This window comes from Theropithecus gelada, chromosome 6, assembly GCF_003255815.1.
Source record: "Theropithecus gelada isolate Dixy chromosome 6, Tgel_1.0, whole genome shotgun sequence".
In the NCBI taxonomy this organism is placed as follows: Eukaryota; Metazoa; Chordata; class Mammalia; order Primates; family Cercopithecidae; genus Theropithecus; species Theropithecus gelada.
In genome coordinates, this window is record NC_037673.1 from 123978558 (window position 1) to 124004161 (window position 25604).

The 25604-nt window shown below is 35.1% G+C and overlaps 1 protein-coding gene across 1 annotated transcript in view; it reads left to right on the plus strand.

Moving 5' to 3' along the window:
• Nucleotides 1-25604, plus strand: part of PRRC1 (proline rich coiled-coil 1) — a 32526-nt gene that overhangs the window by 1384 nt on the left and 5538 nt on the right. The window contains 7 exon segments of the mRNA XM_025387938.1: nucleotides 4479-4601; nucleotides 5557-5946; nucleotides 7636-7796; nucleotides 11307-11409; nucleotides 14427-14590; nucleotides 20223-20326; nucleotides 23844-23946. Of these exon segments, the coding sequence (XP_025243723.1) occupies nucleotides 4499-4601; nucleotides 5557-5946; nucleotides 7636-7796; nucleotides 11307-11409; nucleotides 14427-14590; nucleotides 20223-20326; nucleotides 23844-23946 (1128 nt within the window). The 5' untranslated portion in view covers nucleotides 4479-4498.

Genomic DNA, 25604 nt, shown 5'->3' on the forward strand with positions numbered 1-25604 from the left:
TTTACCTTAGTATTGCCATTACGCCAGTTTTCATATTTTAAGCCATTAAAGACAAATTATTGATTCCACTTAATGGCTTTGTAGTCATTGTACAGTTTCTTTTGCAGACACATTTGTTAATGTTAGGGATTCTCTTACAGTAGGACTTCTACTAGTCATTGTAAGGATTGGGGAGCGTCTGTAGTAGAAGGTTGAATGACCAGTAAAAAATTAAATGAAGAAAAGAGGTAGCCTTGGTTGAGGAGTGATAAAATCTCCAAAGGGGCATTTCTGTCTCAGGTTATCTACCTTCGATGTATAGGTACTGAATGAAAGGATTCAGCCTCCCTGTATCCCTGTTCTCTACTTAGTGCCATAGATATTTCCTATGTTCACAGCCAAACTTTTTGAAAGTGTTACGCGTGTTAGTCTCGCCTGCCACTGCTCGATTCAGTTTACGCTGGAATCTTTCTTCACTCTTTACATGAAAACCACTCTCCCTAAATTCGTCTCCAGTTTGGCAAATCCATTGAACTTCTCAGACAGTGTCCTATTTGGCTTCTCTGCAGCATTTAATACTGTTGCCCATTCATACTGCGAAACACGGGCTTTTGGACACCACCGTCTCCTGGTTTTCTTCCTTTCTTTTTGCTCATCTCTTATTCTCTGCAAGCTTGTCTTCCGTCTTACAAAACCAATAATTGGTTTTCCATCATTTTCTCTTATCTCTTTCTTGCATAATCCCTCTCAAAACATGACATTAGACTATCAGTACACTGATGACACCCACATTTATATGGTTGCTAAGCTCCAGACCAGGTCAGTGTCTCTACTTAGATGTTTGTTTCAAGGAACTTAAACAGCATGTCAAAGACTAAACATTTTATGATTTCCCCCATCGGACTCCCCCAGAAAGAACATCAAACACATTGGCCTTTTGCAGTGTTTCCTATCTTTGTGCATGGCACCACCATCTATCTAGTTGTGCAAGTCATGCCTCCTTTCCCTGCCTCCATACCCAGTCAGTCACTGAATTTTGCCACCTAATCTTGTCTTGAACTTATTTACTTTTCCCCGTCTCTACTATCACTTGAGTCTGGGTCAGAGTTTTTCAACTTTGGCACTATTGACGTTTGGGGCCACTTAATTCTTGCATGTAGGCTGTGCATTGGAGGATTTTTAGTAGTATTCCTAACCTCTTCCTGCTATATGCCAGTAGTAGCCCTCTCGTTGTGACAATAAAAAATGTCTTGGACATTGCCAAGTGACCCGTTGGGGGCATAATTAGCCCCTCCCACTATGAAAATCATTAGTCTAGCTTGTTATATACTTGCGTTGGAATTACTTCTATATCTTCCATAATGGCCTGTCTGCATCTACTGTGTCTGCCCAGTGGCCCAGTCTACATACTTTGTTTAGATCTTTTCAAAAAATAAATATGAATTGCTAATGACTAGAATCAGCCTAAATGTCCTTCAACAGGTAAATGGATAAACTATGGTACATCTATACAATGGAATACTATTCAGCAATAAAAAGGAACCAATTTGATATTTGCAGCAGCTTGGATGAATCTCAAGAACATTATGTTGAGTGGAAAAAAGCCAACTTCAAAAGGTTATACGTTGTATGATTCGATTTATGTAACATTCATGGAATGAGAAAGTGATAGAAAACAGAGCAGTGTTTGCCAGGGCTTGTGGCTGATGGGAAGGTAGATAAAGGAACAGCCTGAGGAATTTTCTTTTTAGTGATGGAATAGTTCTATATCCTAGTTGAGGTGGTGGTTATATGAGATTGTGCATATGGTGAAACTTCATAGAACTGTGCACATACACACACAGTAAATGTAAAAATGTGAAATACAAATAAAGTGTATAGCTAATAGTATTGTACCAATGTCAATTTCATGGTTTTGATCATTGTATTATAGTTATTTAAGATGCTGTTATTGAGAGAAGCTGGGTTTGGGGTACTCAAGAACTCTGTTGTTTTTACATCATTTTTGTGAATCTCAAATTACTTCAAAACAGTTAAAACAAAAGACAGTTATGCTACCCTAAGCTTGAGTGCCTTACAATTGTAGAATATAATAAATTTCTCTTCATAGGTTTTAGCCTGTAAATTGTTAAGTACAATGAGTTCTGAGATCTTCTCCAAAGAACCAATGTATCAGTATGTTCAGATCCCCTGTTCTTTGTTCTTCATTTTAAAGTTTAAATTCCTAGTTCTTTATGGCTCCTTGACCCTAGTTTCAGTAAACAACCCCCTTCTAGCCTCTATCAACTGCTCTGACCTTAGTCACCCTTGGTCACCTGCTCTGACCTTAGTAATCCTTGGTCACCTGCTCTGTTCTTAGTCATCCTGGGTCACCTGTTCTGTAACCATCCTTCTTGCCAAACTACTTATCCTGCTGCTCCGGCTCATACCCTTGCTGTCTTTAAAATAGCCAGTCGGAATTAGGTTAGACTGTGTGGTCCAACCCTAGCCCATAGGGGAAAGACACAGCAGTACGGACTAGCTGCATTAGGATAAGAACCCCTTCCCCTCCATTGTTCAGGTGTGCTCTTGACATTGCTCCATCTGTGAGATGCACCCGTCTATAGAAGTAAAATTGCCTTGCTGAGAAAGGCAAGCTGGAGTGCTATTTATTTTGCGGCACTGAAAATTTATTTCTGATACAATGACATTCTGTTCTTTAAAAATCCAAGTTTTTTAACCTGGTTTATAAGGCTGAACACCTTCTGGGCTTCTGTTTGTCCCTCCAGTCCTGATTCTTCCTTTCTCTCCCTTCACATGGATTTTCTTGAATGTATCTTGTTCTCCCCAGCTCAGTTGGTATATATATTTGCTATATGTTCACATTTTCTGGACTCTGCCTTTCTTCCCTTTCCCAATTAAGTTCTTATCCTTCAAATCTCGGTTTATCTTTGACTTCTTTGGGGAACCCTTTCCTTACCTCCAAGTCAAAAATCATATTCCTGTTCAAACAAAACTGTGTTCTTACCCTCAGAACACATAATTCAGCTACCATTCGTTGTAAATTGGTTTTATTATTTGATTGTTTCCTGTACTAGACTGAAGTATCCTATTTGTTTTTACTAATCATTGTTATTTCCAGAGGCACTAGTATAGTGCTCGTCAAGCAGTTGACCTTCGCTAAAAACTTATTAAATGAATAAAAATATTAAAAACAAATATAGCATATTTAGAAGTTGGTTCTGTACTTGAGATACACTTCAGGATTTGTAATTTTAAAGAAAGTTTTCTCATATTTTATAATCCATTGTCGTCTATTAGGACCCTGCTATCTGATGGCATTTTTGCTATAGTTAATTTTTCTAAAACCTCAGATATGCAGTTTATCTGTTACTGGATATGGTTTAAATGTGAACTAGGAAAATTGTGAATTAATGTTTTTATCAAATGAAGCACATTTTATTTTATTTTATTGAGACAAGGTCCTGCTTTGTTGCCCAGGCTGGAGTACAGTGGCATTCTCACTGCTCCCTGCAGCCTCAACCTGGGATCAGGTTATCCTCTCACCTCAGCATTCTGAGTTGCTGGAACCATAGGCACATGTCACCCTGCCTGGCTAATTTTTAAATTTTTTGTAGAGATGGAGTCTTCCTATGGTGCCCAGGCTGGTCTGAAACTCTGGTCTCAAGGGATCCTCCCGCCCCTACCTCCCAAAGTGTAGGGTTACAGTCGTTAGCCACTGTGCCGGGCTTTGTTTTTTTTTTTTTTATGTTAATGGGGATATCTTGTACACAGTCCTTTATGAGAGAAGAGGTGGGCTTCAAAAATACGGTAAATATTTATTTTTAGAGATGAGGTCTTGCTGTGTCACCCAGGCTGGAGTGCAGTGGTGCAGTAATAGCTCACTGCAGCCTTGAACTCCTGGGTTCAAGCCATCCTGCCACCACAGCCTCCCAGAGTCCTGGGATTTCAGGCCTGAGCCACCGTGCCCAGCCTCATTGTTATTTTAAATTTAATAATGACTGAAATTTATATTTATTTACTTGTTTTTAATTTTTAGAAATGAGATCTTGCTATGTTGCCCAGGCTTGTCTCTAACTCCTAGCCTCAAGTGATCCTCCCGTCTTGACCTCCCAAAGTGCTGGGATTATAGGCATGAGACACCGCACCTGGCTCAGACAAAACCATCTCTAACATGCATTCATGTGGCAGAAATCAAATTAGTAATTTACTGTTTGAAATGTAGTAGATAATTAGTTGTGTTGTTATTATGAAATTATTTCCCAGTTATAAAGTATCTACATGGGAATGTTACAGATTGTTTGATATTAAATATTCTCATAGATTGCTTTCTTAGTTTGGACAAACTCTTCATGTGGAAATAAGTTGCATTGTAAATAGTAAAGGTGGACGTCTATCTCTTGATGATTTTTTTTTTTAGTTGTTCTCTAACTGTTCAAGCTTTAAAAATATACTTGTGGTTACTGTGTAATGTTTGTTACATTTTTATATTTTTACAGTATACCATAATTGAAGAAAAATGATGGAAGAGAGTGGAATAGAGACAACACCACCTGGGACTCCTCCACCAAATTCTGCAGGACTGGCTGCTACTGCTATGTCTTCTACCCCTGTTCCATTAGGTACACGTAGTTGTCTAAGGTCTCATGTGTTTTGAGAATGGTGAAGATACTATCATCTTTTCTCAGAGTCAATTAAGAAAAGAATACCTATATTAAAACTTCTCTATTAATTTTTAGGATGAAAGGAAATAGCCTTTTTAATTTAAAGAATAGAAAGACTTTCATATTTAAAGTAAGAAAACATCAGTGTTTTGCTTTAGGTAGACTTTTGTTCTTTATGTTTATAATTTTACAAAACATCATTTATATTATGACAAAAGTATCCTAAAAATCATGTGTTAGCTTTGTCTACTGTTCTTTTTCTTTTTTTTTTTTTTGAGACGGAGTTTCACTTGTCGCCCAGGCTGGAGTGTAGTGGCGCGATCTCATCTCACTGCAACCTCCGCCTCCCAGGTTCAAGTGATTCTCCTGCCTCAGCCCTCGGAGTAGCTGCGATTACAGGCAAACTTGCCACCATGCTCAGCTAATTTTTGTATTTTTGGTAGAAAGGGGGTTTCACCATTTTGGCCAGGCTGGTCTCAAACTCCTGACCTCAGGTGATACACCTGCCTCGGCCTCCCAAAGTCCTGGGATTATAGGTGTGAGCCACTGCACTTGGCCTACTGATCTATGACTTTGTGGTGATTAACCTATCTGAGCCTTCAGGGCATACATTTATATGCTCAAACTAGGGATGAAAAATTGCTTTATTTTATTAAAAATACACCAAAACAAACCAAAAAGCAAAAGGGAACAATACCATAGGTTCATACAGCTGCTGCTTTTACTTATGGGGGTTGAAAGTCATTTACACTCAATTACATTTGTTGTATATTTTAAATTACACATTTTAAAAGAATTCTTATGATATGCTCTGGTAAGTTTAAAAATTTTGCAAGGAAGTAATGAGATAGTTTGTAAACTAAATAAAAAACATTTCTAATTCTGTGGTTTTATCCTCTCCACTTTTTTCTAGCGGCAACCAGTTCTTTTTCTTCTCCAAATGTATCCTCTATGGAGTCCTTCCCGCCACTCGCATACTCTACTCCTCAGCCGCCCCTTCCTCCTATGAGGCCTTCAGCGCCATTACCTTTTGTGCCTCCTCCTGCAGTTCCTTCTGTCCCACCACTTGTTACTTCTATGCCACCTCCTGTTTCTCCATCAACTGCTGCTGCCTTTGGTAATCCTCCTGTATCCCACTTCCCACCTTCAACTTCTGCTCCAAACGCTCTTTTACCTGCACCCCCTTCGGGTCCTCCTATATCAGGATTTTCTGTTGGTTCAACTTACGACATTACAAGGGGACATGCAGGGAGAGCTCCCCAGACACCCCTGATGCCATCATTTTCTGCACCTTCAGGAACAGGTAATTCTCTCTTATTAATACTTTGAAATACATGGCTATTAATTATGTTTTATTCTTTTTAAAAATAATAGCTTTATTGAGATGTAATTTATGTACTCTACAGTTCACCCAATTTAAGCATACAGTTCCATTGTGAGTTTACATACAGAATTGTGCATCCCTTGTCACAATTTTATAACCTTTTCATAACTTTAAAAAAGAAACCCTATACTTTTTAGCAATCAGCCCCTACTGTCCCCCAAATCCTCACAGCTCTAGGCAACTACTAATCTACTTTCTATGTATATAGATTTGCTTATCCTGGTCATTTCATAGAGATGGCATCATATAATACGTGGTCTTTTGTGACTGGCAACTTTCACTTAAATATTTTCACTTAACTATTTCACTTAAATATTTTCAAGGTTCATCCATGTTATAGCATTTATCAGTACTTCATTCCTTCCTTTTCATGGAATAATATTCCAGTGTATGAATGTGCACACCACATTTCGTTTATTCAATTAATCAGTTAATGTTGGGTTGTTTCCACTTTGTGGCTGTTTAGATAATGCTGCTATAAATATTTGTTTACAAATTTTTATATGGACATGTTTTTATTTTTCTTGGGTGTCTACCTAGGCTTGGAATTGCTGACTTACATGATAATTCTACACCAAGCTATTTTCTAAAGCAGGTGTACCATTTTACCTTTTTATCAGCATTGGGCGGGGTCCCACTTTCTCTGCATTAACGTTCTTCTCTTTATTCATTTCTTTGGTTTTCAGAGTTACCTGTCTCATGTTTTTGCCATTTAAATTATTAAAATAAGGCTGGTGTAATTTAGTATATGATTTCTTTATGTGATATAGATGATTAGTATGGGATGTCAGAAAATTCCAAAATTTTGTCCTAATATTTGTTCATTTATAGAGAAATTTGAAGGTGAAATCTGAGTTTTTTTAAGTTTTACTGAAAAAATTATCAGGACTGACTGTTCCAGGGAGTAGTGTTTTTTTAGCCAGGTAAAAATTCAGAAACAAATAAAACCTCATGTATGCCAAAAGGTTGTGATACTAGGTCATTTCCTTTCCTAGGTCAGTTACATCTACTTGTTTTGTGTCTTTGGAATAATTGTTGCAAACGAGTTATCAAAACTTTGTCCTTGTCATCCTCTGCCTGTTGTTTCTCATTTTAGGGAAAAGAAGCAACTTTGCTGTGATTTTTATTATCTGTCTTTCCCCGTCTACCTTTACAAATGAAACCTATTGCAGAGTACAAGTACTATATTTATGTCTATGTATATGTGAATTTTCTTTTTGAGTTAACATGAAGTATGTAGAGTACGTGTAAGAATTGCATGCTTTTTTGTGATGAACTTCAGTGCTCAATTAATTTTATGGATTAAAGAGACCTGAACTACAGCTGTTCATATCCAAGTGCTGAATAGGACAGACCTGAAGAACTTTTGGATATATGCTTTTTGTCGATTTTCAGGATACTTGGTGTAAGACTATGTAAAGGGAAATACATTTCTCTTTGGAAATTCTGTTTAATTTGCATTTTATAAAGGTTTGTGTTAATCTTTGAGTTTGTAACTCAGTCTTCAAATGCCTGAATATTAATATTAAAGTTGTTTGAGCTACTCCTTTTTATAGGAAAAAGTTTATGGAATAAATTATACATATTAAAATTTTTGCCTTTGACTAGGTCTTTTGCCAGCTCCTATTACTCAGCAAGCCAGTTTGACACCTCTGGCACAGGGAACTGGAACCACATCAGCCATTACTTTCCCAGAGGAGCAAGAAGACCCTAGAATTAATAGAGGTCAGGATGAAGCATCTGCTGGTGGAATCTGGGGTTTTATTAAGGTAAGAGGTATTTAAAAATTATGTTTAATTTTCTAATTTTAAAACTAATAGTTTTAGTTAGAGAAAATTTTGAAAATATAGAATGGCACAAGGAAAAATAAAATTCTTTTTTATTAGCAGTTTTCTGTAGCTGCTATCAGTCTCTTGCCTATGCATATCTGTGTAAACGTTCCTTTGAATTAAAATCAAATTGAAGTAGTGACTGGTCAGATGGATACTATTTCGTGTTTTCTGGTTTTTACTGAGCATATATCATGGACATCTTCCTGGCCATAAAATATTTTTTTCCGAAATGTATTTTGGGTTTTCTTATGGCTGCTTCACTATACACGCTGTTGCGTTTATTTCCCATGTTCTATTTTGGTATTCTGCCTATTGGCATTTTCTAATTGTAATTGTTTTTCTAAATTAGTTGATTTATTTTAATTGACAAAAATTGTATGTGTTTATTATGTACAACATGATGTATATATGAAGCGTGTATACATTCTGGAATGGCTGAATTGAGCTAATTAACATATGCAATACCTCACATATTCACATTTTTTTGTGGTGAGAAAACTTATAAAACCTTAAATATAAGGTTTCATATTTCAAGAATATAATATGTTGTTCTTAACTATAGTCACCATGTTGTAGAAGAGATCTCTTCTAATTGTAATTCTTATCAATAAATCATCATAATGATTAGGTCTGGCATGGTGACTCATGCCTGTAATCTTAACACTTTGAGAAGCCCGGGCAGGGGAATTGCTTGAGCCCAGGAGTTCTATATGAGACGAGCCTGAGCAACATAATGAGACCCAGTCTCTACCAAAAACTTAAAACAATTATCCAGGCATTGTAGCATGTACCTGTGGTCCCATCTACCCAGAGGCTGAGGTGGTAGGATTGTTTGAGCCCAGGAGGTCCAGGCTGCATGAGCTGTGATCATGATACTTCATTCCAGTCTGAGTGACAGAGTGAGACCCCATCTCAAAAAAAAAAAAAAAAACAAAAAAAAAAAACACCAAAAAACTATGATGAGCACTATTGTATGTAAATCTTTATGGACATCTTTTTTTTCCTCTGAATTAATTCCTGATGAACATTTGAGTGAACATTTGAAAAAATTGATACATATTCCACTCTTGGAAGTTTATACCAAAATACACTGGTATAGCATTTTTCACTTGCCAGCAGTAGTTATTAATTTGGACTAGGATATTATCTGATTTGACAGGCAAAAAATAATACCACATTTTAATATGCTTTCCTTTGCTACTGAATTTGAACATTTTCTCATATGATTTTTAGCCATTTGTATTTTTCTTTTGTGAAATATTGGTTATGTTCTTTGCCTAGTTTTAAATTGGGATGATTTTCTTTTGTTAATTTGTAAGAGTTCCTAATACAGTAAGAGTACTTTTCTGTTTGCGCTCATATGTTGCAGTTTTCTCAACTTTTAGTTTACATTTTAATGTTATTACCCTTTTTGACAAAAAAGTTCTTCAGTTTCAGGAGTCAGTTATATCAATCCCTTCCCTCCCCTCCCCTCCCCTTCTTGCTCTTGTCACGTAGGCTGGAGTGCAATGGCGCGATATTGGCTTACTGCAACCTTGCCTCCTGGGTTCAAGCGATTCTGCTGCCTCAGCTTCCCAAGTAGCTGGGATTACAGGTGCCTGCCACCACGCCCGGCTAATTTTTTTGTATTTTCAGTAGAGACGGGGTTTCACCATTTTGGCCAGGCTGGTCTCGAACTCCTGACCTCAGGAGATCCACCCGCCTCGGCCTCCCAAAGTGCTGGGATTACAGGCATGAGCCACCGCAGGTGGCCTCTCTTTTTCTTTACATTTTTTTTCTTTTTTAATGCCAAAAAAGACCTTTTCCCACTATGATACTGTGATAAATGTTTTTCTATGATCCCTTTCTAGTTCCCTTAACGTTTAATTTTTTAGACACTTAGCATTTAATATAGTTGATATTTCTTTACTATAAGAGGGAGAGATCAAACTTAATTTTCTTCCAGGTACTCAATGGAGTCTTTCAATATCATATCCCCATTGATTTTTTATGACTCCTTTATCTTCCTTAGGAAATTGTGTGTTAAAATCAGCTTCTGGTCTCTGTGTTGTAGTCCATTGCTGTTTCCCTGTTCTTGTAGTAGAGCACACTGTTTTAATTATTTACTTTGTGTTCATTGTACTAATATTTTCTGACGTGGGGATGTGGAGCATTCAGTGATAAGATAGAAAGGACAGTTCAAGTCTGCATTTATAAATGTATATCAGTATTTAGTTGTGTAAGTTGTGTAAGTGGCTGATTTCTCTTTTCTTCTGAATTTTTCTTTACTCATCTTTCCCAATTTTTTTCTCCAATGAATTTTGAAATCATTCTGCCAAGTTCCAATATTCAGCTAAGGGTTTGTTTGCAATTTTATTATTATAACTTATTATTATATTAAAGATTTAAAATTGATAGATGGTTGACTGATTTATAGTATTTGAGCTTCATGTTTCAGGAATGTGGCATTTTTCTAAGCTTGTTTTTTTTTTTAATACCCCTCTGTACTTTAAAAAAGTTTTTTTTGCATACAGACTACAACATTTTGTCTCTTGTTAGGAGCATGTGTCAGTGTGTTTGTCATGAATTGTAATACCCAGTTCAACTTTATAGGTCTTATAAATAGTAGTAAGTCATGATGTTTCAGCATATGGTTGGTTGGCAGTCTTAAATTTCAATTTTATGAACTAATCTTTTCCTGAGTCACCTTAGTTTAATGGCAGATTGGAAGATGGGGAATCATGGCAGGTTAGTCAGATGCCATCTCAGGAGGCACTGCTTCCTGGAGTGTCTTTTACCCTCTGTGAAATATGGCACAGGAAGGAATACTCAAGACTTGGTTCCTTCTGTCTAGTAATAATGGCTCTAAGAATCCAGAGAAATAGATCTGACTATAAATGGAGAGTTTGGGAATGTATAAAATGAGAAACAAAAAGTAGGAAAAAGAAGAAACTAGTAGAAGATAGCAAAATGTTGTGTGTTAAGGTAATAAGTAACTGTTCTGCCCCCAGATAAGAGGTGTTTTTACTCTTATTTATTTTTTATTAGGGAACAAGTGTGGACTTATATAGACACCTGATTGGGACCTTTATTTGGGACCCTAAGGGACAAGTTTTGCCCAATCTTTTATATAAATAGGTAGAAATGAAATTATATATATGTAATAAATATATGTATATAAACACATATATATGTATATATATATAGTATAGCATCCTTTCCATACCCGTGTTACTCAAAGCGTGGTCTGTAGATTGCTGCTGGTCTGCACACTGCTATGAGTCAGGAAGAAAAATTGAGAGTATCATTTAGAAACTTAATAGCCATTTGATATTGTCATGACCTTATATGTCTTACAGAAGTACTGGTTTAGGATGCATTGGAAACTTAAAAAAGTTTTCTTCACAATCATGGTCATGGTGTTCCTCACTTAGAGTAAATACTTACATATTAATTTGTTTTATGCAGGGTGTGGCTGGGAATCCTATGGTGAAGTCTGTGCTTGATAAGACAAAACATTCAGTAGAAAGCATGATTACAACGCTGGACCCTGGCATGGCTCCCTATATCAGTATGTACTTCAGTTAGACCGGTATCTGCCATTTTTTTTAAAGTGTATGTCCATGTCAGCCACTAATTGTAATTCTCTGTTTCCACTGATTGTGTAATCAGTGGAAATTCCTATTATGTTCCTGCATTAATTTGATTGTCAGTCTTAGTTTTTGGTGTTACTAATTCATCTTTTTTAAAAGTCATCATTAAATAACTTTTGAAAATCCCACAGAATGATCTTAGAAGGAGTAAAAGCCATGAGTTATTAGTACGCTTGCTGATTTTAATTTTAAATACAGGTTAACATAGCTTTATATGAATTTTACTTTATTCACTACTGACATTTGAAGTAATGCTTGTTTCATACTTTTTCTTTTACATTTCTCCTGTTATCTGTTTTAATTAAATGTGTTTATGTAATTGAGGAATAATATTTTTGGAGTAAGCAAATCTAGTTAATAATATCTCATGACTGGGTATATTGGGAAAGCTATTTTTAACCACCTCTGAACACTAATCATCCAGAATCTTCCAGACAGTTGATAGATACTGTCTGCTATTTAATTTTTATGTGCATGTCCAATATGTGAAAAAATACCACTTACAAGTCTCAGTGACCAATTATTAGTAATTCTGTAAAAGATAACTTTTAAGTCAAAATTGTGCAGCAGGTACCTGAACAGAGATTTCAGTGGCAATAAAAAGCCAATAGCTTTCACAAGTCTTGACTATTTGGTAGTTTACTGTCTAGTAAATATCAAAGGAGAAGGCCTAGCAATGGTTAAGTGTCTTTATTGAATGCTTCTGCCAGACACTTTCTCATAAGAGCTCTGCAAGGTAGGTATTTTCCTCAAGTTTTGGATGAGGAACCTAGGTTTATAGGGATGTAAGTTATCACCCTAGATCACACAACTTGGTGAAGCTGTATTGAACTTATGTTCAAATTTTTTACAGTTAGCCACTTTGCTTCCCTTGTAGTAGAAAATTGAATTAAGCATTAAATCAGCTGAGTTGTTCTTTGTGTTTGTAACTGTCCAAAGGATTCAAAATTGGACTCTGCCATATATGTTCTTTTCTTTGCAAGTACGTATTTTGAATGAAGGAAACAGTATTTTTGGAGCTTTTGCTGTTTTAATGGCTGTACTATGTTAGACTGTGAAAGCAATTACCTTATTTAATCCTTAGAGCAAACCCTATGAGGTGCCAGGTGTTTTTCTTCTTTTCTTTTTTTTTGAGAAAGGGTCTCACTCTGTCACTCAGACTGGAGTGCAGTGGCAAGATCTCAGCTCACTACAACCTCTGCCTCCTGGGTTCAGGCTATTCGTGTGTCTCAGTCTTCTGAGTAGCTGGGACCACAGTCATGTGCCACCACGTCCAGCTAATTTTTGTATTTTTAGTAGAGATGGGGTTTCTCCATGTTGGCCAGGCTGGATGGCAAGTATTTTTCTACAAAGAAACAAGCTCAGTGACTTCCCCAAGGTGAAGAAGCTAGTAAATGATAAAAGCAGAGCTCATACCCAAGGAAGTTTCTCAGACCACTAGTCTTCATGACACCAAGAAAAATGTGTAACACTGAGGGGAAAAAAGAAAGGTACAGAAATGAAATTTCTATTATTAGCAAATGTCATAACTTAATCAGCTTTAAAAAGTAATAAAATTGAATTCAAAAAAGCTGACACTTTTACTGACAGCAGAGCATCACCATTCTTATCTAACAAAACAACTCAAAGTAAATCTTAAGGTTTTTCAGTTTTTGTTTTTGTTTTTTTTTTTGAGATGGAGTCTCACTCTATCGCCAGGCTGGAGTGCAGTGGCGAGATGTCGGCTCACTGCAACCTCCAGCTCCCGGGTTCAAGCGATTCTCCTGCCTCAGCCTCCCGAGTAGCTGGAACTAAAGGTGCATGCCACCATGCCCAGCTAATTTTTGTATTTTTAGTAGAGACGGGGTTTCACCATGTTGGCCAGGATGGTCTCGATTTCTTGACTTTGTGATCCTCCCGCCTCGGCCTCCCAAAGTGCTGGGATTACAGACGTGAGCCACCGTGCCCAGCCATCTTAAGGTATTTTTATACAGATATTCTAGGAATCACTTGATGTAACAATTTCAAATGTGTCAAGAAACGCAGAAAGTACTAGAAATGGCAGGACTACTCATCACAAGCTGAAAAGCCATTTTGAGCTGAAGCTTAATGGAGCAGTACTTAGCTAAGATCAAGAGATGTGTCCCATGTGGAGGAAAAAAGTGAAAAAAAAAGTATATTCTTCCTTTCTTTTGTGTTCTAGTAGCTTCTGACGTTTCCAGTAAAGATGTGATCTGTGGAACATGTCAGTCAGGAAAAAGAGATCCATTGTTTTTAAAACCCAAATATTTGTAAATACCTCTCACTGTTCCACATGATATTTATTAGGGAAAAACAGCCTGGTTTCTAGGGCACAATGTTTTACATTATAAACAATTTTCATGAAAAATCTTTTTTGCTATTAATGCCAAATATCAGAATGTGCCGTGTTTAGAACCAGGGCTTTGAATTCATTGTATCACAGAAACGTTAAGATTTCTATGTGTGGTATATGCTCAGAACATTGTGGGGATATTTAATAAAAAGCTTGATGACCCCATATTTAAACTGTTTTCTAGGTAAAAAGTATATTTCATGGTAGCCCTTGTTTAGTGCGTAACTTCTATGCAGCTCTTTGACAAATCACTTACTATCAGTAAGTCTTTATTTTAATTTTCCATAAATAGAGTATACTAAATGTGTAACTTACACTTAACAAGCCAAATATGTAATTTCTGGCTTGTGATATGTAATGTCAGTTTTAAGTCCTGACATTAGTACTATGTAGATAAGTTACCTTGGTCAAAACTTTGTTGGCCTCAGTTTTCTCAACCATATAAAAAAGATAATGATCTATAGCTTGCATGGTTTTATGAAACTGGTAATAATTATGTAAATTAGATGTCAGCACCTGGTATGGTAGTAATTATGAAAATTTCATTAATTTGAAATTTAAATTTTCCTCTGGTCTTTGTAGAATCTGGAGGTGAATTGGATATTGTTGTGACCTCAAATAAAGAAGTAAAAGTTGCTGCTGTCCGAGATGCCTTCCAGGAGGTCTTTGGCTTAGCTGTGGTTGTGGGGGAAGCTGGACAGTCCAATATTGCCCCACAACCAGTGGGCTATGCAGCTGGATTGAAAGTGAGTAATAGAACACCATTTTCAGGACATAGAAACTGGCATTTAATTTTTTCATAATTCTGATAATCTGTTGTCTCTATGGAGCTAATAGGCTTTTCCATACTGAAAAAGCGATGAACTTTGGTTTTAGTGGACAGCCCTATTGTATTACGAAGATATAGTGGAGTTTTAGTTTAAAGAAATCTAAGATAGGTTTTGATTATTGTGGGAGTGAAAGAAACATTGAGAGAGCACAAAAAGAGAGTAGTTAGTCCTAAACGAGATCTTCTTAATTCAGCATTAACATTCACATCAATTACTGAGATGATAATATCCCTTGAATCCCATAAACTTTTTGTTATCCCTATTGATAATGCTTAAAAATGTGTAAGTTCTAAGAATTCCATCCTCTCTTTCATACTTTATTTTCCTCTCTTTGTATTATTACCAGCATACAGTCATACAAGAACAAATGAACAGTTCATTGGCATACAAACATCTTTCCCACCTTGAAAAAAAAAGAAAAAACCAAAGGAAACCCCAACAAATTCTTTGACCTCCCTTCCTCTATAACTTAATGACCTATTTTGCTTCCTTTTGCAGCTAAACTCCAAAGAGTTGCCAGCACTTTTCTTGTATCCTTTTCACATTCAGTTAAGTCTGCCTCAGTTAGGCTTTCACGTCCAGCACTCCACTGATAGTGCTCTCAAGCTCATGCTAATGTTCTCCATCTTATTTGACTTATCAGAGGCTTTTGAGACAGTTGATCATGCACTTCTCTTTAATGCTTTTTTCACTTGACTTCCAGATACCACACTTTAGTTTTTCCCTCCTTCATTGATTGCTCGCTCCTTCTGTACTTCCTTTGCTGATTCCTCCTCTTTCCAGTCTTCTGACGGTCACCTTCTCATCAGTTAACTCTCAGACTATCCCATGGCTTTAAATACCATCTCTGTGCTGACAGTACCAAATTTAAATCTCCACCTGAGACCTTTCTGTAGATTCTTGATTTATATATAAGTTGGCTTTTTGACAACTTTACTTGAATATCTCAAACTTAATATGTCTAGAACTTAACTTCTTTCCTCCACATTTGCTCCTTCTAGCCTTCTCCAACTTAATTGATGGCAGTTCTATCCTTCTGTTTTCTCAGGCAAGAAACCTTGGAGTCAGCCCTGACTTCTCTCATTACCCACTTCTCATCCATCAAGAAATCTTATTTGTAAGACAGACAGTTCTTGTTTTTCAGCATAATTATGTTCTGTAACGTTGCTACACACTGAATTCATGAATACTGAGCCATTGCTCCCAGGGGAGATACGATGGTTAGGTCCCTGTGGGCCTCTGGTTACATTTTGGCCAACCTGTCAATACGTAACTTTGTTTTATGCTTCTTTCTGTTTAAATACATTTTTATACACATACATGCACATATTTTTGATTCATTAATATTGAACTCTCACAATCAGCAGTACTATAACTCATGCTTGAATGCAGCTTATTTAACACACTTGTTTTCTCAGTAAGGCATATCATAATCTTCTGCTTAGGAACACTACAGCGCTCCAGCACTACACTTGGGGGCCATTTGAAAACAGCAGTTAACATCAACAAACACAAAGATGCAAAAAAGAGGTGCTAAATAGACCCCAAAAAGGATACCTGTTTACATTATGTCAGCTGAAAGAAGAAGACAGGGCACTGCCTTGTTCAACCTCAGCTAGGAGTGTATGCATCAGGCAACTCAAATTTCTCATAGCTCTGTGCATGTCCGATTTTGAGGTTGTAAATAAATTTCAGTGTGTAGTCAACTTCACAATTACGTAGAATCCACAAAAATAATAGGATCAACTGTATTTATGTTTAAGGATAAATGCATTTTCATATATGACATTCTGTTACTTAAAGGAGCTTATAATAGCCTGCATTTATTGAGAACATCCCATGAGCCAGGCACATAGACCCTTTACCTGCATTCATTTAATGCCTGTAAAGCATTGGAATGAAGTAATTGACATAGCATATTTCACTGGGGAAAAAGTCTGTTGCATTAATTATAATTAGTCACTAAACACAAACCCACACTGACACTAGATTAATTTTTAATTCTACTAGGTAGTGCTACGTAAGTTTGAGGTGCTCTTTGAGTTGTATTTAGTACTTTATTTAAATAGAATATGAAGTCCTTTTACACATATGCGTACTCACTGCAAAACCACTTTTCTGTATTAGGGGCTATTAGGCAGTAGTTATACTCTATCTAAATGTAATGCATTGTATATAATATGAATTAAATTACGTGTTTTCTGCCTTTTCACCTTTCACAGTGGTCTGTCCTTACACACACAGCAGAGCTGCCAAAAGCACATGCACTTTGAAATACTTCTTTTCTGTAGTAGGTTTCTCTTGAATTCGAGCCCTAGTGTACATTGCCAATAAGATTTTCTTTGGTCATAGGTGTTTAGACTTAATAAAATTTAGCAAAACTAACTGATGGCTGTAGGGTTTGAATTTAATCTAGAAATGAAAAAAAAAAGTACAGTAAATGGGTAAAATAAGTATGTAAACATAATAATTGTACATTAAACCAGTTATATATATATACAGACACATATATACACAGACATATATATGACAAACCATAAGCATTTATATGGGCGAGTTTTAGTTGAAAGACTAGAACATGTCACGTACTTAGATTGAGAATGTATTTCAAGATTTTCCCAGGAGGTCTTGCAAGTTGGAAAGAGTTTATAGGTCTAAGAAGGAAGACTTTTCAAGATTTAGTTGCAGAGCGTAAACTGAAAAAAATCCTAAATAGAAATAGGTTATTAGACAAAATGGTGAGTTCATTTCACTGAAATTAGAGACTAAAATGAGGGTTTTCTCTAAATTGTGAAGCATTATATAAATGTGATATGGAAGTTGGTAACCTTATTTGATGGAAATTATTGTAGTTGCATTTATCTTGTTATAATAGCATTTGACAGATTATTTTACTGCTGATTTTTATCCTTCAAATTTACACATATGAATTTTTCCCACAATTTTCAGTACAAGCTCAAAACTAAAATTCATTGAAACTAATATATAAGAAAGTGATTTGTAAATTTGTCGTTTTTTTTTTTTTTTTTCCAGAAACAGTAGAGGGAGCTAATGAGAAGAAAAATAATGTAGAATCTTAGAGTATAAAATTTTAACCTGTTTTCTCCCCAATCAGATTTTATTTGAAGTAAATGGGTTTTCTGAACTAAACTTAAGTTGCCTTTTAGAAATAGGAAATTATTTAAGGAAGTAAATCAGTTCAGCTAAAATTAAAGTTAGGAAGCTTCTGGAACTTTTATGCTGAATATTAACTTTATTGAAAAGCCAGTTGTAGTTATGACTACTGTTTTATATAGTTTTATATTCAACAAATATAGTATCTATAAGCATTTATGAAAATATATAAAATTTTAACTATTCACTGAACCAAGTTGCTTAGTATAAGCTCTTATAGTATTGTTCTTCAGTTCTGAAATGATTATTTTAATATGGTCTCTAAACTACCTGATTCTTGATCTCTTATATTGCTAAAAAATAAAATTTCATTCTCAAAACATTGGTAGGGACTAATATTAAAATGTCTGTATTTGGAACTCCAAAAGAGGCCACATTTAATTAATGTAGTGGTCAGAGGAAAAAGAAAGGCCAGATATAACCCCGTTTTCATTTTCTTACGGATTTTATAAAAAAAAAAAAAAAAAAACTTGTCTACCTAGCTTATTATCCTGTTTCTTGCAGGAACTAATTAATTTTAATTGTTTTGTGAATCCTGTGAAATATAAAACTCTGTGCTGTAGGATAGTGAAAAATGAACAAACTGAGTCTCTGTTCCCTGGAAGCATAAAATCTAGGAATATTTTGTTGTAGTGCATAGCTGAGATACCACTTTCAAAGGGTTTGGGGATGAATCTCTTTACATCTTACTAATCCCTTAATAGTTTTTACTGAATTAACGTTTACTTAAGCTTTTTAAAAATCAAACTGTAGCCATAACTGCCTCATGGAAGGAGTGAATTAAGCAAATTTGTAACATCCAGTATAAATAATTAAGTTCATCTTATCTGTTACATTGCTTTCAAAATCAACAGCTGCCTCTTTAAGTGTTATTAGATTTGGTGATGCCATGTTTACACTATTTGTATTCTTAACATTGACCACATAGGCCTTCAGAAGCCTTTATTTTTTTCTTTGTTCAGTTTTTTTATGTGGTAAGTTCTTAGTGAGAACACCTATTAAGTTAGGCACTTTGCTGGAAACTAGAGGTAGAAGAGTAAGCAAAAATATACAGTCTTGGTTTTATTGTACTTTAAATCCTATCATCTTCATCTTTTTTTTTTTTTTCTTTTTTGAGACGGAGTCTTGCTCTGTCGCCCAGGCTGGAGTGCAGTGGCCGGATCTCAGCTCACTGCAAGCTCTGCCTCCCGGGTTTACACCATTCTCCTGCCTCAGCCTCCCGAGTAGCTGGGACTACAGGCGCCTGCCACCTCGCCCGGCTAGTTTTTTGTATTTTTAGTAGAGACGGGGTTTCACCACGTTAGCCAGGATGGTCTCGATCTCCTGACCTTGTGATCCGCCCGTCTCGGCCTCCCAAAGTGCTGGGATTACAGGCTTGAGCCACCGCGCCCGGCCTCATCTTCATCTTTACAAGCTAATATCTTAAATTGTCTTACACATTCTCGTTCAGTTGTCACTTTCTCTTCTTTATTTCAGTTGTTTCTGAAATAAATTGAGTTTTCTCGAGATGTGTCCTAGCCTTCTTAATTTTCATTTGCATGAGAATTGACCATTTAATCTGATACTGTCTGTTTAACTCTGCTGTCCTTATAAGAATTATCATAGCTACTTTTGTTCAGACTTTTTATCTTGTGTTTTGAACACATGTTCATCACATTGTTCGTGGTTAGCTTTTATGAAATGGTTCAGATAAAAGCAAAAAACAGAAACCTTTTCCCTGAGTAATCCAGCTTTTAGTTTTCTATTACATATAATCAGTTCATGATTTTGAGTTATCTGTACAGTGTTCTCAACCATTCAGTTTTGCTTCTTTAATGGTAATTATTTTGTTGAATAAGCTGTGGTGTAATGTATACAATGTATACATTTGCAGCTTTTTATTTTAAGTAACTGGTCATTTTGGTGCATGTATATTTAAAAGGAATCAGAAGAAAGAGAAAAACGTATTTATTATTGATATGATTGTCTACCTGAAAATTTCAAGAGCGAGTTAACTGCAAAACTGCTGGAGCTGATAAAAACTTTGTATGTAATAAGATGGCCTCTTGCCAGATCAACATTAAAAAATACAGTTTTCTTAAATTATTTAATAGTAACAATCAATAAGAAAATGTAATATAAAAATAATCCACTTCACAATAGCAACCAACGTCATAATGCATATGGAATAATTTGGAAGGTGTACCCCAGACTGTTGATACTGAGGAAATATAATTGTACTTTGTCGTTTTTTACTCTATATTTTTGTATTGTTTGAATGTTTACAGTGAGTATATATGTGTTTGCCTATATGCATGTATTGTGTAATCATAAATTAGTGTATTTAATATTTAGTAATTTGAAATGGTTTCTAACCTCTGCCATTGTTGTTTAGGGTGCCCAGGAACGGATAGATAGCTTGCGTCGAACTGGGGTGATCCATGAAAAACAGACAGCTGTGTCAGTAGAAAACTTCATTGCAGAATTGCTGCCTGACAAGTAAGAAGGTTATTATGTTTCTCTTGGAAGCAAAATATAATTGGGTCTGGGAGTTGACACTGAATACTTAGCAAAAAGTGTCTCCTGTTTTATGACCAGAGAGAAAAGTATATTTTGATGCTGGCTTATATCACTTAACTAGCTGTGTGTCTTGCATGACTTAGCTGGCATTTCTATCCTTGTGTCTCTTTTTTTAATTCTAAAATGGAGATGGTCATGCCTGCTTTCTGATATCATGCTAATAGTTACTTATTAAAATGGCACTAAGTATAACATGATAGAGTTTGTGTGGATATAACTGACGATGAGTAGCAAACACAATTATTCACATAGTTATTCAAAGTCATGGAATGTATGGGCAAGAAGGCCTGATGGCATTCACTAGGTTTGAGTTTCTAGTGAGCACTGTCTCTCCTGTACTCATAATAGTTTAGAAAAACCTCCAGACAGCATAATTCATCATCGTTTTTGAGGGCTATGCAGTTTTAATAGGTGGCTTTTTATGGGAAAAATTTTTAATTTGCTTAATTGATTTATGTTAAAATAACTTCCCTTTGTTGAAATTTACCTTCTTTGGTAATTGCATTGTGGTTTTGTTGTTTTTATTTTTTATTTGTTTGTTCACTGTTGAATAACAATGGGCATAGCATTTTGTGGCTTGTAATACGCAAAATATATCCTCCAACTTTGAGGCATATTATAGGCCAGTGGGAGAGAAGATATATGTAGTACACAGATGAGCAGTTTTAAGTAATTATAGAAAGAGAAACATAATTTTTTGCTGACAGGAAATATGTAAAATTTCAGTGGAGGTAACCATGGAGATAGTGTCAGGTGAAATTCATGAATAATTAGGGCTTGAACCGGATTTTGAAGAAGAGGTGAAACTTGGCCAAATGGAGCTCTGAATTCTAGGTTAATAAGTTTCAACTTTCTATGTAAGCACTGAGAAACCATCCAGTGATTATCGTGTCACCTTTTCTGTTAACCTGTTGTTGTTCTTTTAATAATTAACATTAGAAATTACAATATGCCTTTTTGATGTATTATAATAAAAATTTTAACTTGTGATAATACTAGTATTACTATTAATACTATTCACTCCCTTTTCACCTTTTGCAGTGTCATTGTTAAGTATTTTAATTCTGCATATATTTTAAGCTCTTAAAACATAACTGGTAGTGTGCTTTGCAGTCAGTATTTGTTTGTTTATTCTCTGAATTCTTTCCTGTGTTTCTGTTTTTCTGTCTGGGGTTCATTTTTCTTCTAAAGGAAGCCTAAAGTACTTAAACCTTTGATAATACATTACAGTTCAGAGCTGCTCACTACCAGTTCTCTCAGCTTTTGTTTACCTGAAAGTGCTTTAATTCACCTTTATTTTTGCTGGATGTAGAAGTCTAGGTCGGCAGTTTATTTTCTTTCAGCACTTTAAAAATGTCATGATACTGTTTTCTGGCTTCTGTCATTTCTGTTAAAAAGTCTTCTCTCCATCTTCTTGTGTATTATCTCTGTGAAGATAATACGTTGTTTTCTCTGGCTGCTTTTAGGGTTTTCTCTGTTGTTTTGTTTTTTGCAGTTTTAGCGTGGTATGATTATATGTATTAGCTTGCTTACTTGCTCTCATAATTATTTTTTGTGGATTCGCTGAGCTTCTTGATTCTGTGGATTAGTATCTTCAGTTTTGGAAATTCTTTACAATTATGTCTTCAAAACTTGCTTCTGGCCCATTCCTCCCTCTTCTCTTTGTAGGACCTTAATTACATGCCCATTCACCTTTGACAGTGTCTCACATTGTCAGATTTTTTTTCCCACTCTCTTTTTTCTCTCTGTTCTTGAGTTTTGACATTTTCTATTCACCTGTCTTCAGGTTCACTAATCTTGCCTTCTGCTGTTTCCAGAGTGTTGTTAAACTCTTACATAGAGTTCTTACCTTTTAAAACATAGATTCAATTTATCTCTTGAATGCCTATATCTTCTAATCTAGTTGGACTGTCTTTACCTCTCTTTTCTTGAATATGTGAACCATAGTTACTTTTAAATCCTTATTTACTAATTCCAATATCAGAGTCACTTGTGGGTCTGTTTTAGTCTCCTTTTTCCTTTTGGTTTGAATATATGGTGCTGTCTCTCTGAATGCATAGTAATCTTTGAAAACCCTTGTTTAGAAAACAAAACAAAACTCTAGAGTCTTTAGGTGATCTTGAGAAGTTTCATCCTTTCTTCTATAATAATAAACACAATTGTAGGGGTGTGAGGAAGGGAGGGTAATGTAGTGTACTTCAGTCACAGTCTGAGCTGAGTCAAGGCTAGGTCATTGTTCTTAGATATATTCACTGGCATCATAGAAAAAACTCTCCTCATACCTTCAGTAACACTTTTTAGGATGTCCACACCTGAAAGCTTGGTTAGTATGTTATTCATCATAGACATTACGGTCTGCAAATTATGCAAAATAAAGCAAAATAAAATTTAGCTAAGCTTGACTTTATGGAGCTTCACAAATACATTATCTTCATTGAGAAAGTTGTTGTTGTAAAATACAAAATATCTATTAGTCTACCAAATAAAATAAATGTCATTATTTAATGTTTTTAATTTTAAACAGTTTTAGGATATGAACACTATAGACACTATAAAGTGCCATCTTAGTATTCAGTAAAGTTACTTATGTTACTCTATAGTTTACTTGGTTGTTTTTTTGAATGTGTAAATGCAAGTCTACTAATCCATTTTATATTTCATTGCATTTTATTAGATTTACATTAAAAAATAGACATGAAACATTTTCCTGCTTCATATCCTTTTATTGTTTAAATTCATGTTTTGAGGGTATCTGGTGGTTTCATGATTTGAGTTAGCTAAAATTTGGGTGGTACTACAATTGTTTTCACTTAAGTCATTTTAAAAATTTATCATTTTGTATAATATGTAAGTCTTTTTAAATGAAGAGAAGTGTCCTGAATTTCATGAGGCTGTTTTCAAAGACTGACTCATTGTGAACAATTCAGAAATTGTGATTAGAAGGATTTATTAGTAATGAAGAGAGTATTTGTTAGTATTTCCTCTGAGTGAACTTATTTTTTAATTTGTTATTAACTTAATTGGGTATATATTCATGACAGAGTTGGTATTATAAAATTTCCCATATTTTAGCAAGTGGATTGAAAAATATTACTCATTATAAGCAGTTTGCATATACAATGTATGTAAATTTACCTGTTGCATATTTGAGTACCCTTACTTTGATTATTCTCCCTTCCCATGGAAAGGAAGCTTTCCATGATAAGTGTTTTTAAATTATTTTTTCTTTGTGGTTATTGTCTATTTTTTCCTCTTAGAATTAATACAGAGTAATTTTTTCTGTTGTTTTTATGAGTTGTCCTTTTGCAAGTTGATAAAAAGATTTCCTTTTTGAAATCTGTTCTATCTGAATAATAGTACTTGTTTTCTCTTTTTGTCTATTCACGATAAGTTTTATTTGGCATGTAAACCGTCTGAACTCGTATTTCTGTTGCAGATGGTTTGACATTGGTTGTTTGGTGGTTGAAGATCCTGTCCATGGCATTCATCTAGAAACATTTACACAAGCCACACCAGTGCCTTTGGAATTTGTACAGCAGGTTGGTTTTCTCCTTTGCTTTTTCATGATGCTCCAGAGAAACTTGCAATATTGTTTTCGAAATAAAAATTCGTGTTCATTTTTTTGTTAGAAATACGTTCTTGATTTTGTTTCAGTCATTTTTCTTTAGTATTTTTCTTTGCTTTTTAATTTCCTGGTTCTTCCATGTTGTTTTGGTACCTTCCTCCTTTTGTTTTCCAGGTGTCTTTGAAAGGCAATACATTACATGGTTAATCATTATTTCTCTCATTTTTTTCTTTGTTTTTACTCTATGTTCAGGAAAAGATTTACCTTTTCTAGTTGTTTTATGTCCACCTTTCGTTTGCTTTCCCTTTTATCTCACATTTCATTTCCACTGTTATCTCCATTTCCTTTTCCTTGATTTGATTGTCCTCCTGTTCATCTTTAGTGTCTTTAGTGAGGTCAACATTGGAAACCTTATAGGCACGTGTCTTTAGGTTTTTGGCTGAAAAATGGACCTAATAGTGTACCTATCCACACGGTTTCCAGGAGAATGTAAGTATAAATGATAATCCTTATTCCTCTTTTTTTTTTTTTTTTTTGGTATGTTTTCTCTAATCCTTTCGTGAACAAAATGGAATATAAATATATACTTGCATTGGAATCTCTGTGATCTTAAGTGGTATTCTATTAACTTTTTTCTGTCATTAATTTCATAAAATTTTTGTTACAGTTGTACTTTGTACATTGTTAAATATCATTTCAAAACTGCCTTTCAAACTTATTTGGGACATGAAGGCATTTGAGAATCTAAGAAAACTATTGGGCTGTCTCCCAAGAAAAATGCATGTGTGTGTACTTTCATGGAAATTTGGCGTATGTGTTCATATAATCCCTAAAAGTAACCTCTGGTCTACTTAGACATTTACAGTTTAGAAAGGGGGCTAAGAATTGATGCTTAGAATTTGAAATTTTACTGAAACCTTTATTCCATATTTTCATTGCAGAAGTTCAAGAAAACCTTTTTATAGATATTAACATTAAACTCATTTCACTATGAAGGTGATTAAAGAACTGTAAGTGAATACTATGTATACTGTTATGCCAGTAAATTAGAAAAATTAGGTGAAAGAGTGGATTTTCTAGGAAAATAGAAATTTTGCTGTAGTTAAGAGTATTAGGTTGAACCAGATGACATTGTTGCCTTTGAGGGTCAGAAATAGTTAATATTATTGTCAGTTTCATATGATTCCACTTAATTGAAGCATTAAAATGGAAGAACTTTATGTAACTTAAAAAAAAAAAATCACTGAGTACCGATGGTGTTATAAGTGAGTTCTATAAAATGTTCAGATGATTCTCTTGATGTATGAGGTATCAAAAATAGAGTTAGAGAGTTTTCCAGTTAATTCTGTGAGACTAGCCTCTTTTAACTTCAAATGAAATTATAGTCCGAAGAACTAAATGTCAAAGCCATTGGTAAAATTAATAAATAAAATTCAGAAATGTATAAGAACATTGTATCCTGACCATGAAAGATTTGTCCCAAGAACAACAGAATGGTTCAACAATAGTAAATTTATGTAATTCAATACGTGAACATCTGCATTGAAAGGAGAAAAAAGATTTTGATAAAGTTGAAGGTATTTGCTAGAAATAATCATACTAATAGCTCTTAGCTAACTAGTATTAGACGGG